General features: G+C 36.3%; 1 protein-coding gene across 5 annotated transcripts in view; it reads right to left on the reverse strand.

Annotated features, from left to right (window-relative positions):
• Nucleotides 1–8,815: 8,815 nt before the first annotated feature.
• The window catches only part of U2SURP (U2 snRNP associated SURP domain containing), a 47,114-nt gene continuing 29,353 nt past the window's right edge, over nt 8,816–26,576 (reverse strand). For 4 of the 5 annotated variants that reach the window (XM_014564204.2, XM_014564203.2, XM_006190543.3 and 1 more), the window contains 7 exons: nt 25,739–25,834; nt 24,988–25,054; nt 20,790–20,949; nt 17,919–18,029; nt 15,477–15,595; nt 14,098–14,274; nt 8,816–12,971 (listed from right to left, as the gene is read on the reverse strand). In XM_014564204.2, the coding sequence (XP_014419690.1) occupies nt 12,833–12,971; nt 14,098–14,274; nt 15,477–15,595; nt 17,919–18,029; nt 20,790–20,949; nt 24,988–25,054; nt 25,739–25,834 (869 nt within the window). In that variant the 3' untranslated portion in view covers nt 8,816–12,832. The remainder of the gene's footprint in view (nt 12,972–14,097; nt 14,275–15,476; nt 15,596–17,918; nt 18,030–20,789; nt 20,950–24,987; nt 25,055–25,738; nt 25,835–26,576) is intronic. The other variant, XM_032487035.1, reaches the window with a different exon arrangement.

Consider the following 26,576-nt stretch of genomic DNA (forward strand, 5'->3'; position numbering starts at 1 on the left):
AATCAAGCATTTAGGCTGATTTTCCCATCTGAACTGTACTTTGGGCTGAGCATAGCAGACAAGGGGCAGTTTCTCTATTATCCCCACTAACAAATGAAAAAGGAATGACAAACTTAGGATGTCACCATCTGGAGTCATAATGAATGAATGGACACAGGCAACGACCATCGCTAATGTCACAAAAAGAGACAAACAGACATTATGTGTTCCTGATGGAAGTGCACACCCCCACTTACAAAGTTTTCGTGCCAAAACGTTTAAACCTAAGTCAGATCGAACCTTTAAATCCTCTAAATTACCGCTTTACAGAAAATAAACACAACAGGAGGCAGGGGTGCAGTCAACAGAATCCAGACTCTGAGAAAGTCTTCAGGACAAACAACTCAGCCTCTTCCACAAAAGATTTAAAGGGAAATAGAGAAAAATGAGGGACACCAAAGGATGAAACTTACTTAAGAGATACATTCACCAATCATAATGCAGGACCCTTACTTGGATTTCAATTCAAACAAACAGAAAAAAAATCTTAAGAAGGCAATTGTGGATTTGTGAACACCAAGATTTTTATGATATCCAGAGATTATTGTTAATTTTTTTCTGATATATAACTGGATCATGGATTTTTTTTTTTTTAGGTCTGTATCTTGTAGAGAAGAAACATACTGAAATACGTATGATTAAAATAAAATGTCTGGGATTTATACAGATGGAAGTGGCTGCGAAGGGATAATTATCGAAGCTGGGTGATTCATCAAGGGGATTCACTATACTATTTTCTCTACTTTTGCATATGTTTGCATTTTCCATAATTAAGAGTAAATATATATATATACACACACATATATATATATCAGGTCTTAAGTCCCAGCCCAGACCTATTGAACCAGGATCTCAGAGGTGCGACCTGGAACCTGAGTGCTGAGATGTCCTGAGTGATTCTGATGCAGCTAGTCTGTGGGCTGGTATTTGGGAAGCAGGAGTTTGACTCACAAGGACACTGAGGCACAAGGACAGTACATTTCTCACCCAGGCTCACACAGCTAGTTAATGGAAGAACCCAAGTTGCTCGACTCTGACCCAGGATCCTTTTCTGAATAATAGACAGCCTGTTGAATGCAAACGCCCTTCCTCCTGAATGTAGTCCCCTCTTAGGCAATGTGATGCTTTGACCCAATTTAAATGCACGTGTCCGAAGGCATCCTGGGAGTGATCTAGGATCTTTCATCGCTCTGTAATCCTAGCCCCATGGGGCTACTTGATGGGTGAGGACCTCCGTGTCTTTTACAGTAAAGGAGGGGAATTTCGAGCCACATCTGCACACAGGAATTCAAATTTAAGACCTCCGATGTTATCTCCACATGGAGATCATAAACCTTCCCTAGTTGTCCTCCAGGATTCACAGTCCAGCTGCAGCAAAACCCTCTGTATCCTCAACATCTTTTCTGAACTTTCTTATTACCTTCTGCTTGAATGGAAACCAGAAGGCAACAGGAACATGCAGAAAGGAGGCTGAGGACATGGGAAGCTTTGCTTCTGTTGGACAGTGAATCCTGGACAGAATAGGGAATATTCAGCCTGAGGAATACTAGAATGTTGGAGGTGAAGGGCGGCCTGGGAGTCTGGGGCTTCTCCTAACTGCCATAACCTGGGATAAAGGATTGGGTACATTCAGTCTTGGTGGATTAAAGAAAAACAATGGTAGGAGCGGTTGTGAGAAGCTGTGAGAGTTGGGGGGTGGTGGGGGGGCTGGGTGTCTGTGGTTTTCTCCTGACCTCAGGAGATATGAGGACCTCTCCTTGACCTTTGGTGATGGGGGTAGAGGCTTAAGGGAGGTTCACGCTAACCTGACCCATGTTGTTAAGGAGGCAAACCCACACTGGAAGCACTGGCTCCCCCCTTCCCAGAAGCTGGAGGTGTCTCATCACCTATGGTGACGGGGGTAGGAAGCTTGGGGAGGTATGGTGCGCCCTCCCGCCTTGCTACCTACCAGGTTTGATGTTCCATATTGCTACTCTTTAGATTAATCAAACACAAGACAAGATTTGGAAGTCTTAAGGACCAAATTTTTATTGACTCAGTGCAAGAGGCTCTCACAGTATTCCATCTTGAGTCACCTGGGAGAAGGACAAGTCTCTTCTTAACCACATGCGAAGATAGAGCAGAAAAATGGAAACCCGCCCAGGTGGTCCCTTATCTGGAAAAGAGGATACATAGCATTGCTTGCTTGATTTCTTAATGTACCAGAAATGTCTTCCATTCTATCTCCCCCGGGCCTGCTCCTGTAACACGTAACCATACTTAGACACGTACGCATGTGAAAAACTAACCTGGTGAAATTACATGAAAAATTGAAAACAGCTAAGGTCATGCAAAGACTTACATTTAAGTTATTATAGAACTTCTGTCTACTAAAAGTTACAGAAAATAGTGATTTTTTTTTAACTGAGTTACAATAGATCCTTATGGAGAGTGTTTGGCCTTCTGCCTCGGATGTCAGAGGAAACTGTGCAGATCTAGGGATACTGTCGCCCCCCAGTAAGGCCCGTGCAAGTGGCATTGCTTCACTCGTTTCTTCAGATGACTAGATCAGCTACCTCTCTCGTCTACACAGCCCGCCAGAATCACCCTCCGTTTTAGACAGTCCAGAAATCTCCACAGCCAGGAGCAAGCCATTTCATCCAATTCGAATCACTTTTTTAAATAATATGTCCCAAATTCCCAGTGCTGGCAAAGGCATGGTGTAATATCCAACATTACAAAAGTCTAAAATGGTACATTTTTGGGAAAAAAAGGTTGGGAACATGCATCACATGATCTTTAAAATGCCTACATCCTTTGACTCAATTATTCCATATCTGGGAATAATCCAAAAAAATTTTTTAAAAGAATGAAAACCAAAATGTTATGCACAGTGATGTTCATCACAGCATTATTTAGAATAGAGAAAAAGTGGAAACAACCCAAGTTTCTAACAATGGAGTCTTAGCAAACTATAGAAAATTATTGTTTGTGGCCATTAAAGTTGTATTTTCTAAAAGATTATGACTGGAAAGCTGGGTCCATCAGCTGCCTCTTTCCTGGAATCTGAACCTCCAGTAGAAGTACAAAGAGGCCAAAAAAGGTGGGAGCCGTGATGGTTCCTGGGGCGGCCAGGGGGTGGTGGTTGCCTGGCCAGACCGTCCATTCCGTGATTCCAGCTCCCACAGTCTGCTGCCCTCCACGTCCTGCTGACCCCCACATCTGCCTCTCCACCTGGCATTGTCAGTTCTCGGAGCCTACATGGGCTTCCGTTGAATTTCTTTTCGCTTAATTAACTAGGGATAGTCTGTTATTTGTGCCAAAGGACTCTGACCCAAGAATCAGATCGTCAGACTTGGAAAAATAAAGTTTCCCGATCACAGTTTGAAAATGTTTTCCAAAGTACGTTCAGCAGAACGTTAGCCCTTTGAGATCAGGTAAGTTTGGGAAACAGGACGTTCTGTCGCCTGCCTGGGGATACGTAGTCCATATTCGAGGTGCTGAGAAGTACTGCTGTAAAGAAGCCTATTGAGCCCGGTGTTGCTCAGCTGATTTGACCACACCACTCCCTTTTCCAAGCAACGCCTATTAACGCCCTGCAGTGCAGTCGGTAGTAGTAGCAGCAGGGGGCAATAAACTATAGATATGAAAGAGTGCTTATGTAGTCTACACAACTTATAATTTCCTCATAAACCAGCCTGAGAGCAACAGGGGTGCTATGTCCTGATCTGGTTTGAATTTGTTTGAGAGGTCAAGTGAAGTTCATCTTAAAGCGAATGCTTAGCCTCTGTTGGGAAGAAAGAAATCACAAGATCCAAGAAAATGACAAGAGGAGAGGTTGAATTATTTATTAGAGAGCTGCTCTGTGCTTGGGGCAATGCTAGACACTTACATGATCTCATTTAATCTTCATAGCCAAGAATTTCCTAACCAGGGTCCGTTTCTCCGCTCACCTCTGCACAGTGGCCAGTGATCTGAAACTCCATCACTCCCTCGCTTAAGACTGTTCAAGTTCTACCTCCCCTCGCTGCCTGCTGCACCCTCCTTTCCTCACTGTACTGGAGCCACACTGGCTGCTTTCCCTCCTCAACACACCAGCACTGTGCCCTCCTTAAGCCGTCCATACTTGCAGCTCCCTTGGCCTGGAGCTGTCAGTGCACTGTCTTCACACCACCAGCCCCACCTTATTTCTCATCTTAGCCCAAACTTTACCACCACTGTGAGGCCCTCTTTGACTACCCTACCTTTCTGTCTCACTGCCCTGTTTTTTGTTTTTCAGTACCTTTTACTATTAGAAACGATCTTGTTTGATTTTTCACCTGGCTCCTCCCACTAGTATGTAAATTTCCCGACAAAAGACCTTGTTTTATACATCACCATATATCCCGTGCCTAGAAAATAGTGCCAGGTGCTTAGTAAATGCTCAGATTGCGGATGAATCCTGCAAAGTGGATGGTGCACTCGTGCTGATGAGGACACAGGCTCAGGATGCCTCAGTTAGGCATCTTGGCCAGCGCCACCCAGCAGGGAAGAGACTGGAAGCCTTGTTCTGCAACCAGGCCAGGCCGAAGGGAGTCTTTGGAGTCCAGGCATTATGTTGTCTGGTTTGGCCAACTCCCGCTGGGCTACAAAATACAAAGAGCTGGGTCTCCAAGGAGGCACTCGGTGTCCGTGAACTTTTTGCCTATCAAGCCCTGAAGGAGCTCATCTAGATTTGTTAAAGATGACCAAGGTCAGAAACTCATCTTTAGAAATCACATTCCACCCAAAATATCTAAAGAGCCCTAAGGTCTTGAGGTTTGACAGCTAGATTCATTCAGACATGAGATTATGGGAGTGATTACATCTAATACTTCGTGCCTTTGCCCTAGTCTTCTTTCTTGCACTGGGCAGTGTTGGGTCAAAGTATCTGTACAAATCAGAGAGAAACATCGTTTAGCCAAGATCAGACATTTTATCATATATACCTTGTTGTCCACAACACATTCTGCACAGAAAAGCTTCAGGGAAAGTGGGAAGGGGGAAAAAAGAAGCACTATAAGGCAATCAGAAGAGATAAGGAGGGCAAGGCAAATCCTCTATTTCTCCAAAAGTACATTATATCCTCCTGCATATTCATCACAAGGGTCTGTTTCCACAGACATAAACCATCTTCCACACAGACATAAGGAGATTTGCAAGGTCTTGCAAGGTCCTCTGTGGATCCCCAGTGGGTGCGTGTGATGACATTAAGATACGCTGACAAAAAGCTGAGGTCTAGGATAAAGAGGGGTAGGTATTAGGAGACTCAGGCACTAAAAATAGCTTCAAGGCCTTTTCCCTATAATCCAAGTTATATAAGGACGCGTGAGGTACAAGGAAAGCCATGATGTGATGATCTGTGTGGCTAAGTACTTCGAATTCCATTGTGATAGGCTCTGGTACCTGAAGGGAACCATCTGAACTCTTCACTGGGTAGGACAGTATCTGTGTCTGGACTGTGATGGTTAACCACGAAGATTATTATTACTACAAGCTCTGGAATATACAGCGGGCAGGGTGATTCTTTATCTTAGCACCAAAACTTCCTCTCATTCTTGGTCATGGTTTTATCATATAATAGAATAAGAATACACTAGATTTGCTAATACATGCAAATAAAGAATATTCTGAGAAATTTCGACAAGTTTCACGTCTTTCACATCAAGAGAATAAACAAGAAGATCATTTCCTGCTTAAAAACTTTCTCTAACATAGGCCTGCTAGTTAAGTAAAATTAAGCATGATTTTAGGGCAATCAACTCAGCATTAAACCAGAAGTTTTAGATGTCGATGCCTCTTGAGAAGTCCTTGAGTGATACTTCTGCTTTGAGGCAGACATATATAGGATTTGGCACAGGTTTGGACATGCCGCAGGTTTTTCTGGAGAGGACACATTCTTAAAATAAGATGGATTTATCAGAAGTTGAGGATAAGCACCCTATGAAATACATAAGGTACACGTAATATGTGGTCTTGAAATTTAGAGTTGAAATTCACATTAGCTAAATGTTGTGATTGGAGAATACAAAGATAAAAAACCTACTTAGAAACCTTTTGGTTTTTTTGATACCGCACTATATACCCTGTGAGGGAGGCCGATATTAGGCCCAGATAGCTAACTTTCCCAGGAGTGAGTGAAGAGTTTGACAGATCCCTTATTAAAATGTTAGCATGGCTAAAAACCATCTGAAAAGCATCTTTCCTAAATGCTCTTAACAAACTGCTCACACCCAAGAGCTATTGCAGCACAATAAAACAAAATATGCGGAAAGAAAAATCATCTAATAGCACTTCATGTAATAGGGCTATTTAGCTGCTAAGGTAGTCGGTGTATAGTGAGGTACTCATTCTTTTCAGCTTCAATGTTTCAGCTACATGGAGGACCAAATAGTGTCTTTAATCAAAGTCGTACTCTTCCAGATTGTTTGTGCTGCTGCAAGAACTCCAAAGATGTGTACAAATGTCCTGAAGACACTACTACAAAGCCATTATTTCTGAGTAGAATTTCAAGTGCAATTCCCTTTTCAAATTCTACATAGTTTCAGCTCTCCATTCTAAAAGTAGTTTCAGGGTAGATTTCTTATTTCTGCATAATCTGAAAATACAAAATTTGTAACTTTCAAATATACACAAAATACAAGGGTTCAATTATACTCACATTACCAAGCCTCTTTTCCAGTCTTCTCTCATGCTGTTCTCTGTCCATTCTGTGAAAATTACACTGCTGCTCAGCTCTGGTAATTTGTATAGTCTTTTGTTGCTGTTGTTTTTTACTTTGAACTCGGGCAAAGAATCCAGGGCTTCATCCTATCTTACACTACTTGCCAGGCTTCTTCCACATATACCCTGTTGAAGCTGTTCCCGTTTGGGTTTTGCTATACAAGCTTCCTTTCAGGAACTTTGATTATAGGAATTCTACAATAATAAATGAGAACTAATAAAAAGTATTTTTAAAAATCTACTTAATGAAAGTGTTTTTCTCAAAGGAGATTAAACGTCACCAGTAAGACTGGGACAGCAAATTATTAAGTGATATCAGTGTGCAAACACAACAACATATTCCTAAGTGTGTAAATTCATGAATTATGTTAACTAAATACAAATCAAGTACAAGAAAATCGCTTTTGAAGGTAGTTTAAAGGTGCTATGGAATTGTAGTGTTACTCTTTTAGTTAAAAGATGTTCCCATCATTCGTTTTCAGGAATACTGAAAGGTTACTAATTTTAACGATCACTGAATAACAACTATGTGCTGGTGATTTGCATGCGATTTCATCCTTAAAATAAACATACATTATTGAAATATTATAGGCAAGAAAAATAAGCTCCAAAGGATCACACAGCTAGTAGAGGGAAAGAGCTGGTGTTCAAGTTCAAATATGATGCCGCAGCCTCTTCCTCCACCGTGCCATGCCACATTTCATTTAAAAATCAAACAGTCTGATGCTTTATGTTTTCTCAGGATAGGAAAAAAATAACTAAGAAATATTAGAAAGGTTTTTTTTCCCCTTCCTTTGTGGCAAAATGAGTATCTAAACACTGAGTATACTAAATCCCAAAATTTTAGTTTCCTTTTCATTAGGCAATAAATAAAACTACAAAGAAAAAAGCATTTGAGTACAGTCATTAATATTAACACACTACAACTTTAAAATCACATGTGCTCTGAAATTATATTTTGCACCCCATACTATGGAGTGCTGATGTGAAAGCACACCATACATAAACATTTAAGAGAACACAGCACAAAAAGTGATCAAAATGGTCTAAACGAGTGGTACTTGGCATATATACTTGGTACTACTTTGATTTTTTTTTTAAGTTTTTACTCAAAATAGAAAATGTTAATGTGCCATTTGAGGAAAAAATTTTTCAAGTTCTATAAGGAAATACAGAAACTTTAAAGAAAAAGTAGGCTTTAAAAAAGAACCAATGCACGTGCTACTGCATGGGTGAACCTGAAGGGACGTTACGCTAAGTGAGACATGCCAGTCACAAGGCAAATTCTGCCTGTTTTCACTTTTTTTTGAGGTGTTTGGAGTGGTCAAACTCACAGAAACACAAAGTAAAACGGTGGTTGCCAGGTAGGGGCGGGGGGCAGGGATGGGGAGAAAGGCTGTTTAACAGGTATACAGTTTCAATTTTGTAAGATTAAAAAGTTCTGGAGACAGGTTGCACAATATGAATACACAACACTACAGAACTGTACACCTAAAAATGGTTAAGATGGTAAATTTTGTTATGAGTATTTTATCACAATTTTAAAAAACTTTAAAGGAACCAATCGATTACTTTAATGTGATAATGACACTGTGGTTATGGTTTAAAAATAAAACATTTAGAGACACATACTAATTAAGTCGGTATTTGCAGGCTGATGGGTGTTAGGGATGCTCATCTTACTAGTCTGCTTTTGTGTATGTTTGAAATTTTCCTCAATGAAAGAAACAGAACAAAATAATTCTTTAAAAAAAAAAGGTGAAACCAATAAGGAAATGAAATTTCCTAATCAAGAGAATCATCTATAATGAAAATATTTTATTATGATCTAAACATGTAAAATGCAGTTTAGCTTCAACTGTTAAGTATGACATCACTTATTTCGCTTGGGAGAAAGCTGCTGAAATCTGGACACGGTTCACTGGGCTTACAGAAGACAACCTATATGGAGAAAATTACATGAACAGTCTAAAAGTTTGCTATGAAAACAATGTATTTTTATTAAAGTAATTAAAAGTCAAAAAACAACAACAAAAGGGAAATTTCACAACCTTTGTTTGCAACTATATAATCTTTATGTAGAAAAACTATAAAGTGACAGTCTGGAAAGCAGCTCCACAATAAACGTAATCCTTAACATCAAGAGTAACTAAATTATGGAATCAGTTCACCAAAAGAAACTGTCTCGCCGTATAATGTCTCAGCTGAGCTGATTTCAACTATATTATTCTCATTCCTGAAAATTTGTCTTTCCTGATATTTCCGATCACCAAAGACATAACATACAAAGAGCCTATTGAAGTCAAAGAATAAAACACAAATACTCCCAAGCACAATTACATACAAAAATGAATGAAGGCATTTTATCGCTAGAGCTACAAAACTATATAAATAACCAATTACACACACACTCTGTTTACTCTGAAGCTCCATGAGGTGGTACTGAATAAACACTGAGGCATTGAATTTTCAACAATGGAACATGGCTCATTCTGGACAGCAGCACATTCCCACCTTTCAGTCCAGCATCACAACACTGCCCCTGGGGTTTGTATCTGTGTATTATCTCAGCCCTGGGAAGTTGACAACCAAAATAAAGAAAATGCCAAAAGGAAAATGAATTAAATACCCCCTAAGATCTATTCTAAAACATGCATGTGAAACAGAAAGAAACCAAGCACTTTGTGAGTTTTTAGTCACACATTCCTTTAAACTTACACTCGTGTCTTCATTAGTACCTGCTGCTGAATTTTCTATAGCTTTTCCATTAATATATAATTGAAGAAAAAAAGCTCTTATTTCCTTAGAAAAGTGGTACTATTTATTTTTAAAAACAACTTTCTCTGCTAAAGAGATTACACTGTTGTGGTCATCAGAACAGGTTATGTCACTTTGGCAATAGAGATTTATTCTATCTCATTTTTAATAATCATAATGATAAACTATTTTCATGGCCATATAATTTTTCAAAACTTTTACCACTATGGAAGCAAATATGTACAGGATATTTCTAATAACCTAAATTAAGTCATGATTAGAATTTCTTTAAAATATTTTCAAGTGCACAAAAATATTAAAGATTGGGGGTAAAAATACAGAAGTCATAAGCAAGTATTTCCTCCTTCTAAGATCCTTTAACTGGGATAAAAGTCTCAGGGTAAGCCCACAGGAATGGTCTGCAATAAAGAAAAGTTAGGTCAGTATGTAGTCATTTCTGCAAACTTTAGCAGAAAAGCCAATGACATTCTACAATGAATAAAAGCATTATTTTGGGTCGGGGCTTTTTGTTGTTTTAGTTCTTTAGTCTCTTAACTTCTCAACATGTTACAACTCAGAAGTGCCTGTACTCTTACTAACAGTAATAAGAAAATACAAAGTCAAAGAAAAGATTCACAAACATGATTCTTTTTAATCATCGGTCTCTCTTTGGTAAGAAACGGACCACCATTTCTTTACTTTCTCTCACCTGTTGAAGACAGGGAGCTTAAATGATACTAACATGATAAGGAATCCCTGTATAAAAATATTAGAGGGGAAAGAGTTTAAGCCACACCCTTAATAAAAAGAGTAGACAACAGAGAATTTCCTCTTGCATGTAGCTGTGGTGGAAGGTAACTGTCTTTTATAAAGCTGAACAAGGTATTTCCTATAACTGGATGGCCATGCCTACGAACATTTTAGTCAACCTGTAGAAATTCTGCTAATTAACTGTTCTTTAGATAGGAAACAGGTGAATATTATGCTATTATAAAAATATGGTAGAATATCTCCCCCTTACAATAATTTCTGACTGTTAAGCTTTCGTAGAATCTATGGAGAATTAAACACGCTTGCTCTAGATATTTTCTCATTAAGCAAAGTTGGATATAACCTATCTAACAATACCATTTGCAATTCCAGGGTAAAAAACTCCAATACAATCTAATATGCACATTAACTTCACAGAATACATGTTCTAGCAAGCCTAAATGATACCCACCCATCATCACCCAAAAGGAAGTCAGTCTTACCCCCTCTAAGATAAATGATGTTCGTTATATCTGCATCCAGATTAAAAGAACTGCTAAATTCCACTGCAGTAGAAAACATACTACAAATAAGCACCCAGACTGATCTAACAATTTCTACTCACTCCTGCTTCTCCAGTATATTTTTTTAAAGACAGAAAAATAAGCACTCTTTGCAGCAACATAACTGGCAAAATCACTACCTGACCAATTATCTCTAAACCTATACTAGACACAAATGAATGATGGAATGCCCAAATCACCAGTAACTCAACATTATTATTTTTGCAAAGAAAAATAATTGTATAAAATTCCGTTCTCCCAGGCAATGAACAGGGGAGAAAAAGGTGTCACAAAAATGGCTATATTTGTAGGTTTTTTAAAAAACCAGCACCAAATGTTCATATTTAATTATTCTGAGCAACAATTAGTAATTAACATTTCCTAACAACATGGACAAACAGAAGAGTGAATGATAAGGGAGTAACTTTCAAGCAATATTACATGTTGATAAGAACCACTAAGTAAAATAATCTGACTGGCTCACTTCTACACCTACTGCAGGTTTGCCCAGTTTGGAAATAACATGCCTCACTGGCTCAGCCAATATATCTACTCCTAAAATCACGGGTATAACTTTTTTTATTTTGCTACTAGGCAAGATTAAGTAAAACAACTTGAAAAGATATTCTTAAAAAACAAGCTAACTCAAAACAATCCATTATTAGAACAGTTTTCTACTCTCTATTAAGGGGAGGAGGGGGAAGAAACATCAAACCACTGTATAAGGTGCCTAAATGAAAACCTAAAAGCAAGATTCACAAATAGCAGTAGTGTCAGTTCAAGTCTACATAACTCTTTATTACATTATAGCAATAGTATGTTTAATGTTATACAAGTTTTCTTATTTCTTCCTCATACTGCAGTTTATTCCCATTGTATAAGATTTCAACTCTGCAAATGGTTTAAATTAACTTTGCACCTTGAATTTACAAACCATTGGATTTCAATTTTCCTGAAAATTTTACTTTTAAATTTTTTTAAAGCTAAACCTAAAACTAAATTCTATCTTAAAAAAAGAAAAAAAGGAAAAAAGGAAACCTAAGGTGCTTTGAACAGAATCGTGTAGAAATATACTGATACCAATGTTTGAAAGACAGCCTACAGAGGGCTATAAAAGGGCAACTATTATACAAAGAATTCTATGGCCAACTATTGTTAGAAAACTTCTTTTGTAAATAATTTTTTTAATGACAGAAGATGAAATCAAAAGATGAAAATTTACTTTTTCCTGAAAATAAATAGTTGCTCAGAACACAAATTAAGTGTATTGAAATCATATTGCTCCTGTGAAAAAAGAAAAATATATTTCAGCCCAGCTTCCATTAACAAAAGACCATGTCACATCCACCTAGTCTTTTGATCTCTGGGTACGAGTATTATCCAAGGGAACCTTATCAAAGAAACTGGCTGGCAAACCTACCAAATAGGAGTAGCTCAGGCCCTTACATTTTGATAGTCATCTTAGTCACTACAAAACTTTAGCTACTTAAACAATGGAGTTTGTAAAGTGCATTACTTATATAAGAAACACAACAGAAGTGCTAAACTTAGTAGGACTTTAAAGGACTTGGTGTTATCAATAGGGCAAAAAAACAACATTATAGTTTTCTGTGCAGATTTTATTTGAAATCTAATTCAAATTGTCAAAGCTACAAAAGGGGGGAAGACATCTGTATTATTTTTTGCTAAGTCACAACATCCTAAAACAAAATACTACTACTGCCAGCAGATCCATTATACACATTTCTGATGAAATTCATTAGCACAATAAAAATTTCATCTTGAGAAACAGCCACAACAAAAGTAATTTATACAATATAAAACAACGACAGGTCTACAGATGCAGTTACTTATGAGTTTACACATGCATTCACAAACAAATAAAAACCCCAGGAATGCTCTTTCATTAGATTTTTCGTTTTTTGCTTTTTTTAAAAAACAGACCGTTCAGGCACAAAACAAAATCGCATTTCCAATAAGTGACAGCATCTTAAAAATTTATGTCAGTGTTTGTTTTTCTTTGACTTTTTATGAGACCTGTGTGGAGATCGGGACTGGGATCTGGATTTCTTCCCTGATTTTTTGGGGGATCTAGACCGTGATCGCCTAGACCTTTTAGGTGTCCTTGAACCAGACGGTGACCTGAGGAAACAAACAAAAACAATTTATCAAAGTATTCATGTGATCAAAACTGACTATCCTTAAATTATCTAAAACAATCCCTAACAAAGCACAATGACATTGAAAAAAAAAAGTTGTAAATGCTCCAAATTTATACTTTTGTCTACTGTACACACACAGATTTTGTACTTCTTATGCATGGTGCATAGGAAACATGCTTAGAAAGGCAGACTCCTGAGTCTTACCACTGCTCTACTGAATCAAAATCTCAAGAGGCAGGGACTAGGAATTTGCATTTTAACAAGCTGCCCAGATTATATAAGCTTCAAAGTGCAAAATGGCATCTAAGATCAACCACAAAATTTTAGGAACACAGCAGCTCTGCAGCCTATCTCCTTGAGGGAAAAAGCACCCACTACTGCAGTATTGTTCAAGGGAGTCATGACGACAGCATGGCTTTGCAAGTGCTGCTCATGAAAATTACCAGAACAAATAAATACATTGTATGTATATATATATATATATAAAATATATATATATATGTGCAAGTACCATTTAGAAAGAGAGACTTATCTGTTTTATAGAGAGGTTACTAAAAATGGTTATAATAAAAAAGTTTTAGGATAAAAAGCAGTTTTAGCTCTCAGGAAAATCCCTCTATATAACACCAGATAAATAAAACATTTCTGAACCACCTTTCTGGAACTCGGAGGAGAAAGGTACATGACACACTAAATTATACACTGAAGAAATGGTATGTCTGTCCACAAGTCTCTACCCAAGAACTTTCTACTACTGTTGGGTGGGAAAGGAAGATGCATTTTTCTTTCAGCCTTGACAAAAATCAAAGAATATTCTACAGAAACTAAAGAACAGAAAGAAAAGTAAAGCAGCTATCCCTATTCCACAGGAAACTGGATATGTTTACAATTCTTGGCTCATCTTTACTTGTTGGAAGCCTTCTTGTGCTTTAGTCATGAGGAGACTAGGGTGAGGAGGTGGGAAGGAAGAATCTAAAATGAAAGTATATCTCTTTGGTTTTCTGAAATCTTTTTAAAAATGGCTGCCAACCGAATTATTTTCAAAAGCTGGTGGAATGACAAGGAAACTGGCAACTGAAATATTACAGAAAATGACTTGTGTTTACCTTTTGGCCTTTTTGCTAACATCTCTAGGAGAATCTTTGTGAGATGACCTGGACCGTGAGCTCTCTTTATGAGATCTTTCTGAACGCTCTGATCGCTCCGATTTTGGTGATGGGGATTTCACTCGTCTACCACTGCTACTGCGAGATGGGCTAGGGGATGTACTGTGTCGCCTTTTCCTATGGAACAAAGCCCCCAAAACATTCCATAAGTGAGCAAAGGATCAGGTATTCATTTTCCTTTTACTAAATTAGCTTTTACTTCCTACCAGCTTACACTAACTTTATTTTCACTAACCTTATTAATGTTATTTTCCAACAACATTCAAAGCCCTTTATACCAAGAACAATTGTTAAGTCTTAAAGATAGGCTGATCTAAACAAAAACTGAATTCAACTAAATTGGACTTTCTTCTGCTCTAAGAGAGATTACTGGAACAATGGACAAAATTCCATCAAGGCCTCTAATTAGATAACAGTGTTTTTTAAATGTTAATCTCCTGATCTTGAAACTTTTATTGCAGTTAAGTATGAAAATGGGGCATCATGTTGGCAAGTTACTCTTAAATGGCTGGGGAGGAGAGAGGAAAGAAGGGAAAGAAGAAAACAAAGCAAAAGGAGAAATATTTTAACATTTGGGAGGTGTGAGTGAAGGATATCTGGGAATTCTTTATACTATTCTTGTAACTTTTCTGTAAATCTGAAATTATATCAAAATAATAATAAAAAACAAAAAAGTAATAAATTTATTATTTAACCTATTAGTATAATTATGTTATTTGTAACTGTAACGTAAAATGACTATGCCAAAAATTTTTGATTTGCACTTGCTTGGTTTGTATTAGAAAAACCTCACTTCTGTTAACTGAAGTAATTTTCTCTACTAATCAGAGTTTCAGGAACTATAAAACTGAGAGAAATAATTTTGATTAGGATAAAGACTTAAAGTGAGGACCAAGTCCTTATGGTTTACGTACACCATCTCCCTTTAAGACAGGACTAGGAGACCAAGTTTACAGGTAGCAGCCTCAGCACAGAAGAAACGCTTGTATTGGAGGCTACAGGTAAGATCTAGCAAGTCGTTTAGTTATTTAAGCCTTAGGTTCGATACCTAATAGAGTAACTGAATTCTTGCACTGAACTAAGGCCAAGGTACCATATGAACCATGTAAAGGGATAATGGCCCAGATAACTAAGCCAAGTGCCAACTTACTGCCCCATTTCTCAGCTAATTCTGCCTCCTGCAGGCAGAAGCCAAACATGTTTATCACAAAGAATACTTTTCCAAATTGTTACCAACAGTGCTGAAAATATTACAGAATGAAACATGATTCCAAATCCTGAAACCAGTTATAGGCATTAAGTGAGAAATATTATTATACCTCTCTTTCCTTGTTGGAGTGCACTCATCTTTCTCCTTCTTATCTTTGGATCGAGATTCCAATTTTTCTTTATCCTTCTTGTCTCTTTCTCGTTCTCTTTCTAATTCTTTCTCTTTCTCCTGTTTTTTTTAAAAGAAAGAATATTTAGTCATTAAAGAATACCAATCTGGTTACTCTCATTTATGTAACAATATTTTAAAATCACTTTTTTTTAGCTATTTTTAAATCACTACTAAAGGTTTAATACTATTTTTTTAATACTCACCCTTCCAGAAAACTAATCATTTCTTCTATTTATACTGAGTAAGAGTGATACCAGTGACAGCAGCTGAGTGCCCACCATTACTAGAAGGCCAAGCAATTACTAACAAACTTTCCGTATACCACTTCATGTCATTCTTCAAAACATGCCTAGGAATAGTATCCTCATTCTAGAGATGAAAAAGTATGGCTCAGAAAGGTTAAGTACCATGCCCACAGTCATAAAGGATGGTAAAGTCAGAATCTGAGCCCAGCTCTAAAGTCAGGGCTCTTAACTACCTATAGAATGCAGTTTTGGTTTTTTTTTAAACTGGAAAAAGCTAACAATCCAATGACCTTTCCATCTCAGATTACAATAAAAACTGTCAGTAGTTCTAATTGCACAGCAAGTTGATTTAATCAAAGGAAAGTGTTTATTGGTGTGATATACTGAGAAAGAGAAATAGCTATTCACAATAACTGTCCATCAGAAAATCTTAACCAGTGAGAAACACCTCCCAATCGTATTGGAAATATTAAGTCCTAATTTATAAAAGTATAAACTGACTACAGGACTACGTAACAATATAAACCAGAAAAATAACATTTGCTTATTCCCAGCTGCTACAGTTGCCCCTTATCACTTGAAATTATGACTTCTGTTTATAATATAAAGGAATGGCTACAGACAATGAACCCACAGAGCCAACTTACCCTTCACCAACAGGAAATGAATTTCTCTATGATTTGTATGCATCAAGAAAGCTAACTGACAGCTAATAAAAAGCCTATACTAGATGCTGGCAAATGTTTTCTGTCAAGGGCCAGGTAGTAAATATTTTCTGCTTTGTGGGCTACATACAATCTCTCACAAGTATTCAAATTTACACTGTAGTCCAAAAGCCACCACAGATAATACATAAGTGAAGGGACGTGGTTGTGTTCCATTAAGTTTATTCACAAAAATAAGGTGATGGCCAGTCTGCTGACCCCTGGTATACACCTTCGAAAACCACTCTTCTCTCCAATTACAACCATGGGATGCAAGGAGACTAAAATGGTAATACATGTATTACGACCAACAGGCCCAGCTGGCATCTTGAGGTATAGTCTTCCACGCAGGTCAAAAATCTGCCACTATCTCCATAGGAACTCATGGGGTTCAGATATATAACATCTTTTTTTTTTAAATCTCATTAAATTAAATCTCATCTTTTTTTATACATATTGAGTACAAATTTAAAAAGTGAAGCTGAGGAGACTGACTTCCTCTGGTGATCTGCAGGATGTATTTTCCTGATTGATAATTTTATAGGAATCAGGCTACAGTGAAAATACTTGAAGTATTTTAAACATTTTAATTCAATAATAGAGAGTGATAGTAACAATTATTTAATTCACAATCCTGCAAAAATTGGGACTATAACCCAGTGTCACAGAGAAAAGGCAGGTTTCAGGGATGTGCCTGGGTGCACACAGCAGAGTGGCGACAGACCTGCTTTACCACACGGGCTGGTGCTCCTATCACCATTAACAGCTTCGTGTAACTTTAAGTTCCCTTCTGCTTGTTCCTATTTCTCTCTAGTTGTTCTTATAAAATCTTTCTTTGTAATGACAGTCAAGATACAGGTAAAAATTAATAGCAGTCCCAATGTAATTCCTGGGTTCTTTCAACAATTATCATGTGGGCCTCCTTGTTCTAAAATTCTCTGTATATCCCTACATGTTATTTTATGCACAAGACTATAAGGTCTCTTAAAGTTTAAAATTCACAGATGAGGTATTCTACCACTTGTTACCTGTCCTTGGACACAATGGAAAAGGAGTCCTAAATGAACTTCCCAAACCCTAACTCCACCTCTGTCTCTGTGCCACTTCTCGGGGTTGTTGTGTCTCACTGTCACAAATGTGACTCTTCCTATAGGATCTTCCAGTTTTGAAAGCACGCTCTTAGCAGGATTTTCTGCTGCACAGGTAGTATCCACAAAAAAACAGCATGCTGTTGCCCTAAGATTTTTTCCCAAGTTGAAATAATTGTAAAACGTGAAATTTCAAATGTTCCTAATTGTCTACCAGTATTCAGCATTTATACAAAGGATTTAATCTGAAATACACTTTTCCTGAAGTATACCAACATGCCCATGGTGTAGGCAAACAAGTAACTCTGGAAAACGCATGTTAGTGAGTAAACTTATTCCTTACTCGTTGGAGAAGTTTATCTCTGTAGTGTTCTACTTGTTCCTGAAAGCTCTGGCCCGGCTTTTTAGGTCTTTTTCCAGATTCCAATTCATCCTGAAACTTCATAACTTTGAGCTGTGAAATAAGATATTTTTAAAATAAATCTTTTTATCATTATAGCTTCTCAAGCATTACTTTGCTCTGTTTTAAAAAATTCTCTTCTTTGAAACAAGTGTGTAAAAAGGAAAAACATAAATATAGCAACATAAAACATAAGGACAGTAACTGATTAGGACTCAGTCAAAATATAACATCAACATGTAACTCCCTAATCTGAAGGCCATTTGTCAGATAAGCCTGATGATACAGAATTCAAGTGATCAGGCGTGGGCCCACAGGCTCTCTACACAGCCGTGTGACGACCTAAAAACCATGACCTGTGGTATATACCCTTGAGAACCTACTTATTCCTCAACACAGTGAAAATGAATTTGGTATCTGGTTCCCCAAATTAGAAAGGCAATGTTGCTAAAGGCAAGCATACTTTCAGCAAGATAAGACAGCCAGCAAAACACAGAAGACAATTATCAAAAAAAAAAAAAAAGAGCAGCAGCAGCATTCTGGCCACTGCTCTTCTAAGAATGTTACATTGGTTACTTCCTAGAGCACCTTTTAAAAAATCATTATAAAATCCTTAGTTACAGTTTCTGCTGATGTGGCCTAACTCAGGCACAAGCACAAAAAAAACGGGTCACAACTCAGAGCAGCCCATGCAACAGCTTGTTAGCCAACCATCCCCTGGTTGCTGCAGGACAGTGCCAAGTATCACTTTCCCACTCAACTATTCACTCTTTCCTCAGGAATCAGAAAAGAGCAGAAAAGGGATCTTCCTCTTTCAACAACAAAAAAGGGTCTTCACCTGGCTCCCTACCTAGTGTTCCACTCCTCCAACCCTTATTGGTAGAAATGGACGTAACACTAGAGTGAGAAAAGACAATGCCAACCTAGGCACTGCTCTAAGCGGTATCTGAAAGATTAAAAACTTCCTTCCAGTAAACACTGTAATATCACATGGCCTCATGTTTTCTATGTGCTTTGCTGAGAATGCCAGTATTTTATAACATGAATCCTTTGGTTTTTATTAATCCCATGGTTTAAAAAAAAAAAAAAAGGTTAAGCTATTGACATCTTCATTATGACACATTTGGGAAAGAAGAAAAGATACATATATGTTTTTAAACAGAAAAATGACATTATATATACATTATACATACTACATATACTATAGTATACAAAAAAACTAATTAGAACTTTATCTGACAAAGAGAGGCCAGATTATCAAAGAGCATATGAAGCAGGGAAATGTATGTATGTATGTATGTATGTATGTATAAAAGATGTGCTGGTGTGTACATGTATGTGCATGCATGTACAACACATATATACAGATACAGTGTGGAACCATTCAAATTAACAAAAAAAGCTGAATCATGTGTTTTTTGTTTTGTTTTGTTTTTAAGTCAATGAAAAAATAGAACATTTAGGAACCATCAGGCTGTTCTGACATTTGCAAGAGGGTAATTCAATTATCGAGAAAATATACTTTTTATTGAACTCAGTCTTTGTTTCTACTCCAATAGTTCCATCAGGTCAGTAAGGCAGAGTTCAGTAAGATTGGGAGGAGTTCTCAGAGTTAAGAAGGAGCATATGCAGCTTAAAAAAGGTCCCCAGGTGAGTGCATTCACTGATATACATCTTATTCCCCTAAACATTTTATAAAGAATGTATATGTATGTATCTCAGGAAAAATGAATCAACTTATTAACTCTGAAAATCCCTCCTGGTCACTGATAAGTGACACCATACTGATCCTGCATAAGTTTGAAAAAAAGCGTTTTCTCTGTTAACTTTTTGGTTTGGTGGTATCCGAGACAAAGGTGGGCAAGAACTTGTACCAACCCAACAGTGAGAAGCTGGAGAAGTAGTAGTAAAGTAATTAATATGGTAGGTATAGTATCTAAAAGTCAGTAAGAGAAATAGCACTGACACAGAGTAGGCATATAAAATACTATTAAATGAATGGACAGAGTATTAAAATTCCCTCTCACACACACACTTGAGATTCTGGACTGACTACTACACTATTGCTAACATTCACTGGGAATGTTTCATCACCTGGGGCAAGGAATAAAGTAAGGTTTTCATTACAAAACCCTCCTTTCCCTGACATGTCTGAATACTTTTGGTAATTAAAAAAAAAGGCATTATAAAAAGGAGAAGGGATGGAGAGAAAAGTCTTGAGAGTTTATACTCTCTGTGAGTTATTCCCCTCCTTGTATTGTTAAGCCTCACTCAGTGTCTACTCTCCCCACCACCTGTACAGACACTTAAAATGAAGTCTACTATAGTACAATGTACACATAACATGAACATGCCAGAAAGTATCTCACTTTTCTTTGTTACATACAATGTACACTCAAAATGTGATGGATTTCATAATGCAAGATATAATCTACTCATTATATCAATTTCTGCAGAGGATCCCCTATGTGCCAGGGACTGGAGATATGATGGACAACAGACATGGAAACCAAAGCCTACTGGGGAATACAGACATTAAGCAAGCAGGAAAAAAAACATAATACACATACAATACATGTAAAATCACAACACAGATAAACAAGAAGAAAACAAATCCAGAAGGTCAAGAAAAGGGTACGAAGAGAGAAGAGACACTTGAACTAAGAGGCCTGAAGAAAGGCAGCTGGTACAAAGGTTTCTAAGCAGAGAGGAAAGAGTATGAACCAAGGTATGATGCCACGAGGGAGCACAGTTTGGTGGAAAAAGTAAAAGAAGGCCAGTGTAGTGTAGTTAAAACTTCACTGCAATACTAACCTCAATTTCACGGAGTTTAGCTCGTTTTTCTTCACTCATTTCAGAGTACTTAGAGAATTTGGACTCAGTCATTTCTTCTTTGATTGGATTAGAGTACAAATGATGTTCTTCAGACTTGGAACTTTGAGTGTCTTCTTCATCCTCACTTTCTTCTTCTTGACTTTGGAAATAAACAGAACACATCGTAAGTCAAGGCAGCAAAAAAAAAATTACATTTTACAGTCTGGCTTTTGATTGCCTTAGAGCTTAAGTAATGCTAACAAAAACATAAGGGACAATTTATCACTAAGATTTTTTACAAAATATTGATCAAATAATATAGACAAATTTATAAACTTATGTTTCCTCCACAGAAAATGTTTGAGCTTCAACATAATCATACTTATCAAAATTCTGCTTATGTTATTTCTGTGCCTTTATTCTACAACAAACTCTCCTTGCAGCAGTTAAATGAAATAAATAATCAGTGATTTCTGCATATTTTGTAGTTAGAGCGATTTCATGACAGTTAATGTTTAAAAAGCCAACTGTTTACCCATCCTTTAGCAGAGCCTATTAACTAGAAGATACATGAGTTTGAGTCACACAAGAGTTACTATAAAACAATCAAAGCAGCAGGTAAAGACATTATCTAATTAACACATAATACCAAAACAATGCATTAATTTTAAATATTAGCACACATTAGTATTCAAGTCAGTCGATTACGAAAGCTATACTGTTCTATCTCAGATAAAAAGAAAATGAAAAACTAAGTGACTACTACAGCTAAGAACACAAAGAAGAAAAATTCTCCTGCCCTCCTAGAAACAATCTAATAGAAAAGACAGGCAAACAGCTCTGTAAAGCTGCTCATCATGGCTAAAATAGGATTAACAATGTTCTTCAAGTAAAAGGAATGAAAGGACCTTTATTTTAAAAAAAGATAGAATGCTCTGGGACTGGGCTTTGTGTGTGTATATAGTAAATCTAGGCAAGTCTTCCATGTACAAACTAATGCAGAATGTTTATGTATATAAAAACAAAATTCCTTTAAAAATATTGTGGTATGAACACTACTAGCATAGCCTAGAAAATGTGCCGTTCTCCCTTTAATATTTGAACCTGATAAGCCCTTACAAGTTGGTATTTGGGTACTAAATACACTCTACCATAAATAGGAGTTCTTTCAGTATATATTTAAAACTATTCACAATAATATAAAAACAATTACAATCAAATTATTTCCAAATAAAATTTTAATTATTTTAGAGTCTGATAAGAAGATACACACACTGAATGAGAAAACTAAGTAAGGTAAACAAAAACAAGGAGAGGATTATGCTACTAGCTTTTTAATTTCCTTTTTGGAATATTAATAAAATACTCCACAAATTTTATACTCTCAGAGCCCCACAGACTAGTAGCATACATTCTTACAACTCAATATAATACTTAGGTGAGGGGAAAAAAAGAGAAAAAAGACAAAAACCAATAATTAAAAAATATGTATAATATTCTTTTCAGAAATAAACTTTTTACTTATTATTTCTCATTAATTTGTCAGATGCAATTCCAATTCCTATGTGTGTGTGTGTGTGTGTGTGTGTGTGTGTGTGTGTGTGTGTGTGTGTGTGTGTGTAAATACAGATATTAACTAACTGAAGGATTATTCTGGAGTCAATCAATAAAAATGCAACACAGTTAATGAAACTGTGGTATCTATGTAATGGAAATTATTTAACCAATTCCAGCCTGTTATTTATAATATTTAAAAAAAATTTTTTTTGCAATTTGAAACATTCCTTTCTTTTTTTTTTTTTTGGTGGGGGGAGGTAATTAGGTTTATTTATTTATTCTTAGAGGTGGTACTAGGGATTGAACCCAGGACCTCATGCATGCTAAGCACATGCTCTACCACTTGAGCTATATCCTCCCCCCTGCAATTAGAAATATTCCTTGATAAATTTCCTTGTACACTTATCTGAAAGCTTGCTTTTTCAATCACAGATGAATACAGAGCAGATTAACATATGGATTAACATGGAGTAATAACAACCATGATACCTGAGAGAAAAACGTGGATCACAGAATAGCATGCAATAATTTGTTTTAAATAGATATGCATTTTTATATATACAGAGAAAGGACCTACGTGGCTTGATGCCAAGCATTAATCATATTAGGACCTTTAAAATGAAACACACTACAATTTGATGGTTTAAAATACATACAAATTTTACAGTTGCAGTTTGATGATTCAAAATATATACAAATTATACAGCTGCTATTTAAATTTTGCAAGACCTGAGCAGTCTGTTTTAATTGGTTTTGATTTTAGCTATTAGTTACTATTTCTAGATTCAGATCTCACCACAGCTTCATCTTGCTCTTCTTTTAAAGAAACAGAAATTCAAGACTCTAAACACATACAGAATTCATTACAAACGAAACTAAATTACTACCTGGAACTTTTCTGCAGGGCATTAGTAGTGCTATATATGTACTTTTTAAATCACCATTTCTGCTACAAATACAATTATTAGTGTCAAAAAGCAGCTCCTTGGTAAAAAAAGGCATTTTAGATTCAGCCACTAGAGAGCAGTAGTGAGGCCTAAGAAAATCTCAGGGACCAGAAAGTTGCACATGAAAAAGTATTTTTTCCCTGCTTCATACTTTCATAAAGTTATTTTAATGTTATGACTTATTTGGAGCTCCTAGGAAAAATCAAAAATATATTTTCAGTGATCCATGCTTCACTGTATGAATTTATGATTACCATCAACACTAAAAAGCATTCACATTTCAAATATTAACATAAATACCGAATTTATTGCGAAAAAATTAGCACCTTTAGAAATGAAACCACTTAACAATATTTAAGTTCTACAATGGCTTTTCTACCCTTCCTTTTCCTTAAGTAATTATAGGTACACGGAATCATTTTAAAAAGTAGTAATTCTACAATGGTAAAAGATGTTACTAATGATGGGATTGCAAATATAAAAAAGAGAGCAAACTGGACTATTTCCAATTCTTGTACTCCTGAACAGCCTCAGATAGGAATTTCCATCAGTGAACCACATCTGTATTTCGTATATATGGTATCATATTTACAGTATTACAATGTTACACTGTTGACTTGTTCTGATCACACCATTTCCGGACAGACATCACTGTTGCCAAGTTTTCCTCATCATATTAAACTGTGTTTCCACAAATGCTGATCAATCATATTTCCTTAAATCTAAATGCTACTAATACTCATTTACTGAATGCATACAAATGTTGAAACTGCTGGGACACAAAGGGACTTTTCCTCCTGTTCACTCTTCCATTTGAAAATGATACAAGAAGAATGATTTTTAAAAAACCAGAAACCTCTGTTTCATGTTCTTGATGCCATCTCTTTAAAAAAAATTTACTTCCTTTGCAATGATTTAAAAAGGCGTCAAGAGCTACCTAAAAACTACTATCATAAACTTGCAGGAGAATTTGGAAGCAGGAATTCCTATAATCATATTCAGTGTTCAATTCAAAAACAATTGGGGGTAATTACCAAAGAGCAAAATTCAAAATTATACATTCTCTATACATTAAAGGAAAGTGCTGTTTTTTCTTTTATTTATTCTTAGTTCTTCTAAAATGTTTACATTTAAACAACGTAACAGAATGGTCATAATGCCTTTATTTAAGTAATGTACGATCCCCCCAAAAAAGAAGTATAATCTTCCCATTCACTATTTTTTTTTTTTTGCAGGGGGAGGTAATTAGGTTTACTTATTTATTTTTGTGATGGAGGTACTGGGGATTGAACCCAGGACCTTGCTCATGCTAGGCATGCACTCTACCACTTGAGCTATACCCTCCCCGCCATTCACATTTTTAAAATCACTTTTTATGAAGCCAAAATAATACTTGATGACAAAGATTTGAAATAAATGCAGGTGACCATTTAGTAACTACAAGGTGAAAAATGTATAACCTAGCATAGAAAAATAAAACTCAAAAGCAAAGTGAAACCAGATGCATCAAGACCAGAAACCAAAAGCTTTTTATTCACAGGAAAACCAATGAAGAACTAAAAACGATTCTCTTAACAAGTTTTTCTTAAAAGTGAAGTTTTCCTCCTCACTATTATTTCAAGCACACTTCTTAATGAAAAAGGGAGTGTACATGCAATAAGAAAGTTGAGTATATTCGAAACTTAGATTCTTACTTTTGATTTTCTTCTTCTTCTGATTCTTCATGCTGGTCAAATAATTCCCATTTAGAAGTTGTTACAGCTGAATGGAAGGGGAAAAAAGGATGTAATTCCATAAGGTAAATTAGCATTTTTGCAGTGGCATAGTAGAAGCCCAGCTTCAGAACTGAAAGTTTATATTACAGAAGTTCTCTAGGTATACCTTTTCCTTGAATATGTGCTAAATCTATTTCTTTCCTCACATCTACACTGTAATTTTATTCAAATTCATGAAGTGAATAATGTTGTCATTCTTATTTCTGTGCTAGATGGTAAGATCTATTTCATGAGAACCTACAAATATTAACAATTACAGATTATAAGCACTAGGATAGATGTCAAAGCAAGTATGAAAGGCTAAACTGCATCTAACAAGTCAAGCAATACAGGAGGGACAAAGCTTTGGTTTTTCTGAAACTGACCTCTAAGTAAATTCCAAATACATACAGCTTCCCATCTACATTTTCTACTAAAATGGCTTAACCTAAAAGGTTTTTAGTGATTTCTCTCTCTGATTACTCTCAAAGCATCCAAACTGAAGGGATCTAAGAAAAGTTTAACAGCAACCACAATGAAAACTTAGCCACTAAACGTAAAATATAACACTGGGTCTTAAGGTTGAAACATGTAAAATACAAAAGGAAAACGTACACGTACAAACAAATGACTTGGTAAAGTTGTTAAGTACTCAATTTTTCAAAGCTTCACTAGCTGTACTTTTACTTACCCTGTGCTTCCAATTCAGATTCATCTACAGCTTCCCATTTTGATGGAGCAACTTTAAATATAGGTTCATTCTTCTTTGAGTCTTCAGTTGCATCCACTATTGAAGAAACATAAGGCATTAACCTGACTATCAGAAGATGATTTAAAGAGCTCATGAGTACTATGTTATTAAAAAGTAAAATAAGGCCACACATGGACTAATAATGCTAATGTCAAGAACAAGGATTAGGACTAATTCAAGACTAATTCAACTCTCTGCACCTGAGGTCCAACTTTTAAATATAAATATATACATACATATATATGTGTGTTTGTGTGTGTGTATATAATATATGTTTGTCTCTCTCAACCAACCCAGAACACAGACATGGTTACTTCAAGCAAATGGAGAAGCTGAGGAAGTACCTTTACCCAATTATTGTTTAAACTGTAGAATTCATATATTATTCAATATTTTAACTTATAATCCAAAGGTATTGAAGATTATGTACCCTTCCTATTTCCAAAGATGATTTTAGGCAGCTAGGAAAACTGAACCTGTAAGTTAGGGAAACTAATAATAAGAACAGAAAAATAAAACCAAGCACCTGGGATCATGCATACAACTGAACACAGGATTCTGCATATAGTTTCCAGACAATTAAGACAAAAGAAATTTGTTTTTATAAAAGGCTGACTGTCCCAACAAAGAAATGTGACCAGAAAGAAAACCTTTTTCTTGGCACAATCAATGTATTACTGAGTATCTGACAACTCAGAAATAAAAGACAGCAAAAAGTTAATGACTGACACCTTACTCAGAAATTATAACCTTTCCCCTTATCAGTGTGTGTGGAAAT

The sequence above is a fragment of the Camelus ferus genome, chromosome 1 (genome assembly GCF_009834535.1).
Source record: "Camelus ferus isolate YT-003-E chromosome 1, BCGSAC_Cfer_1.0, whole genome shotgun sequence".
Taxonomy (NCBI): domain Eukaryota; kingdom Metazoa; phylum Chordata; class Mammalia; order Artiodactyla; family Camelidae; genus Camelus; species Camelus ferus.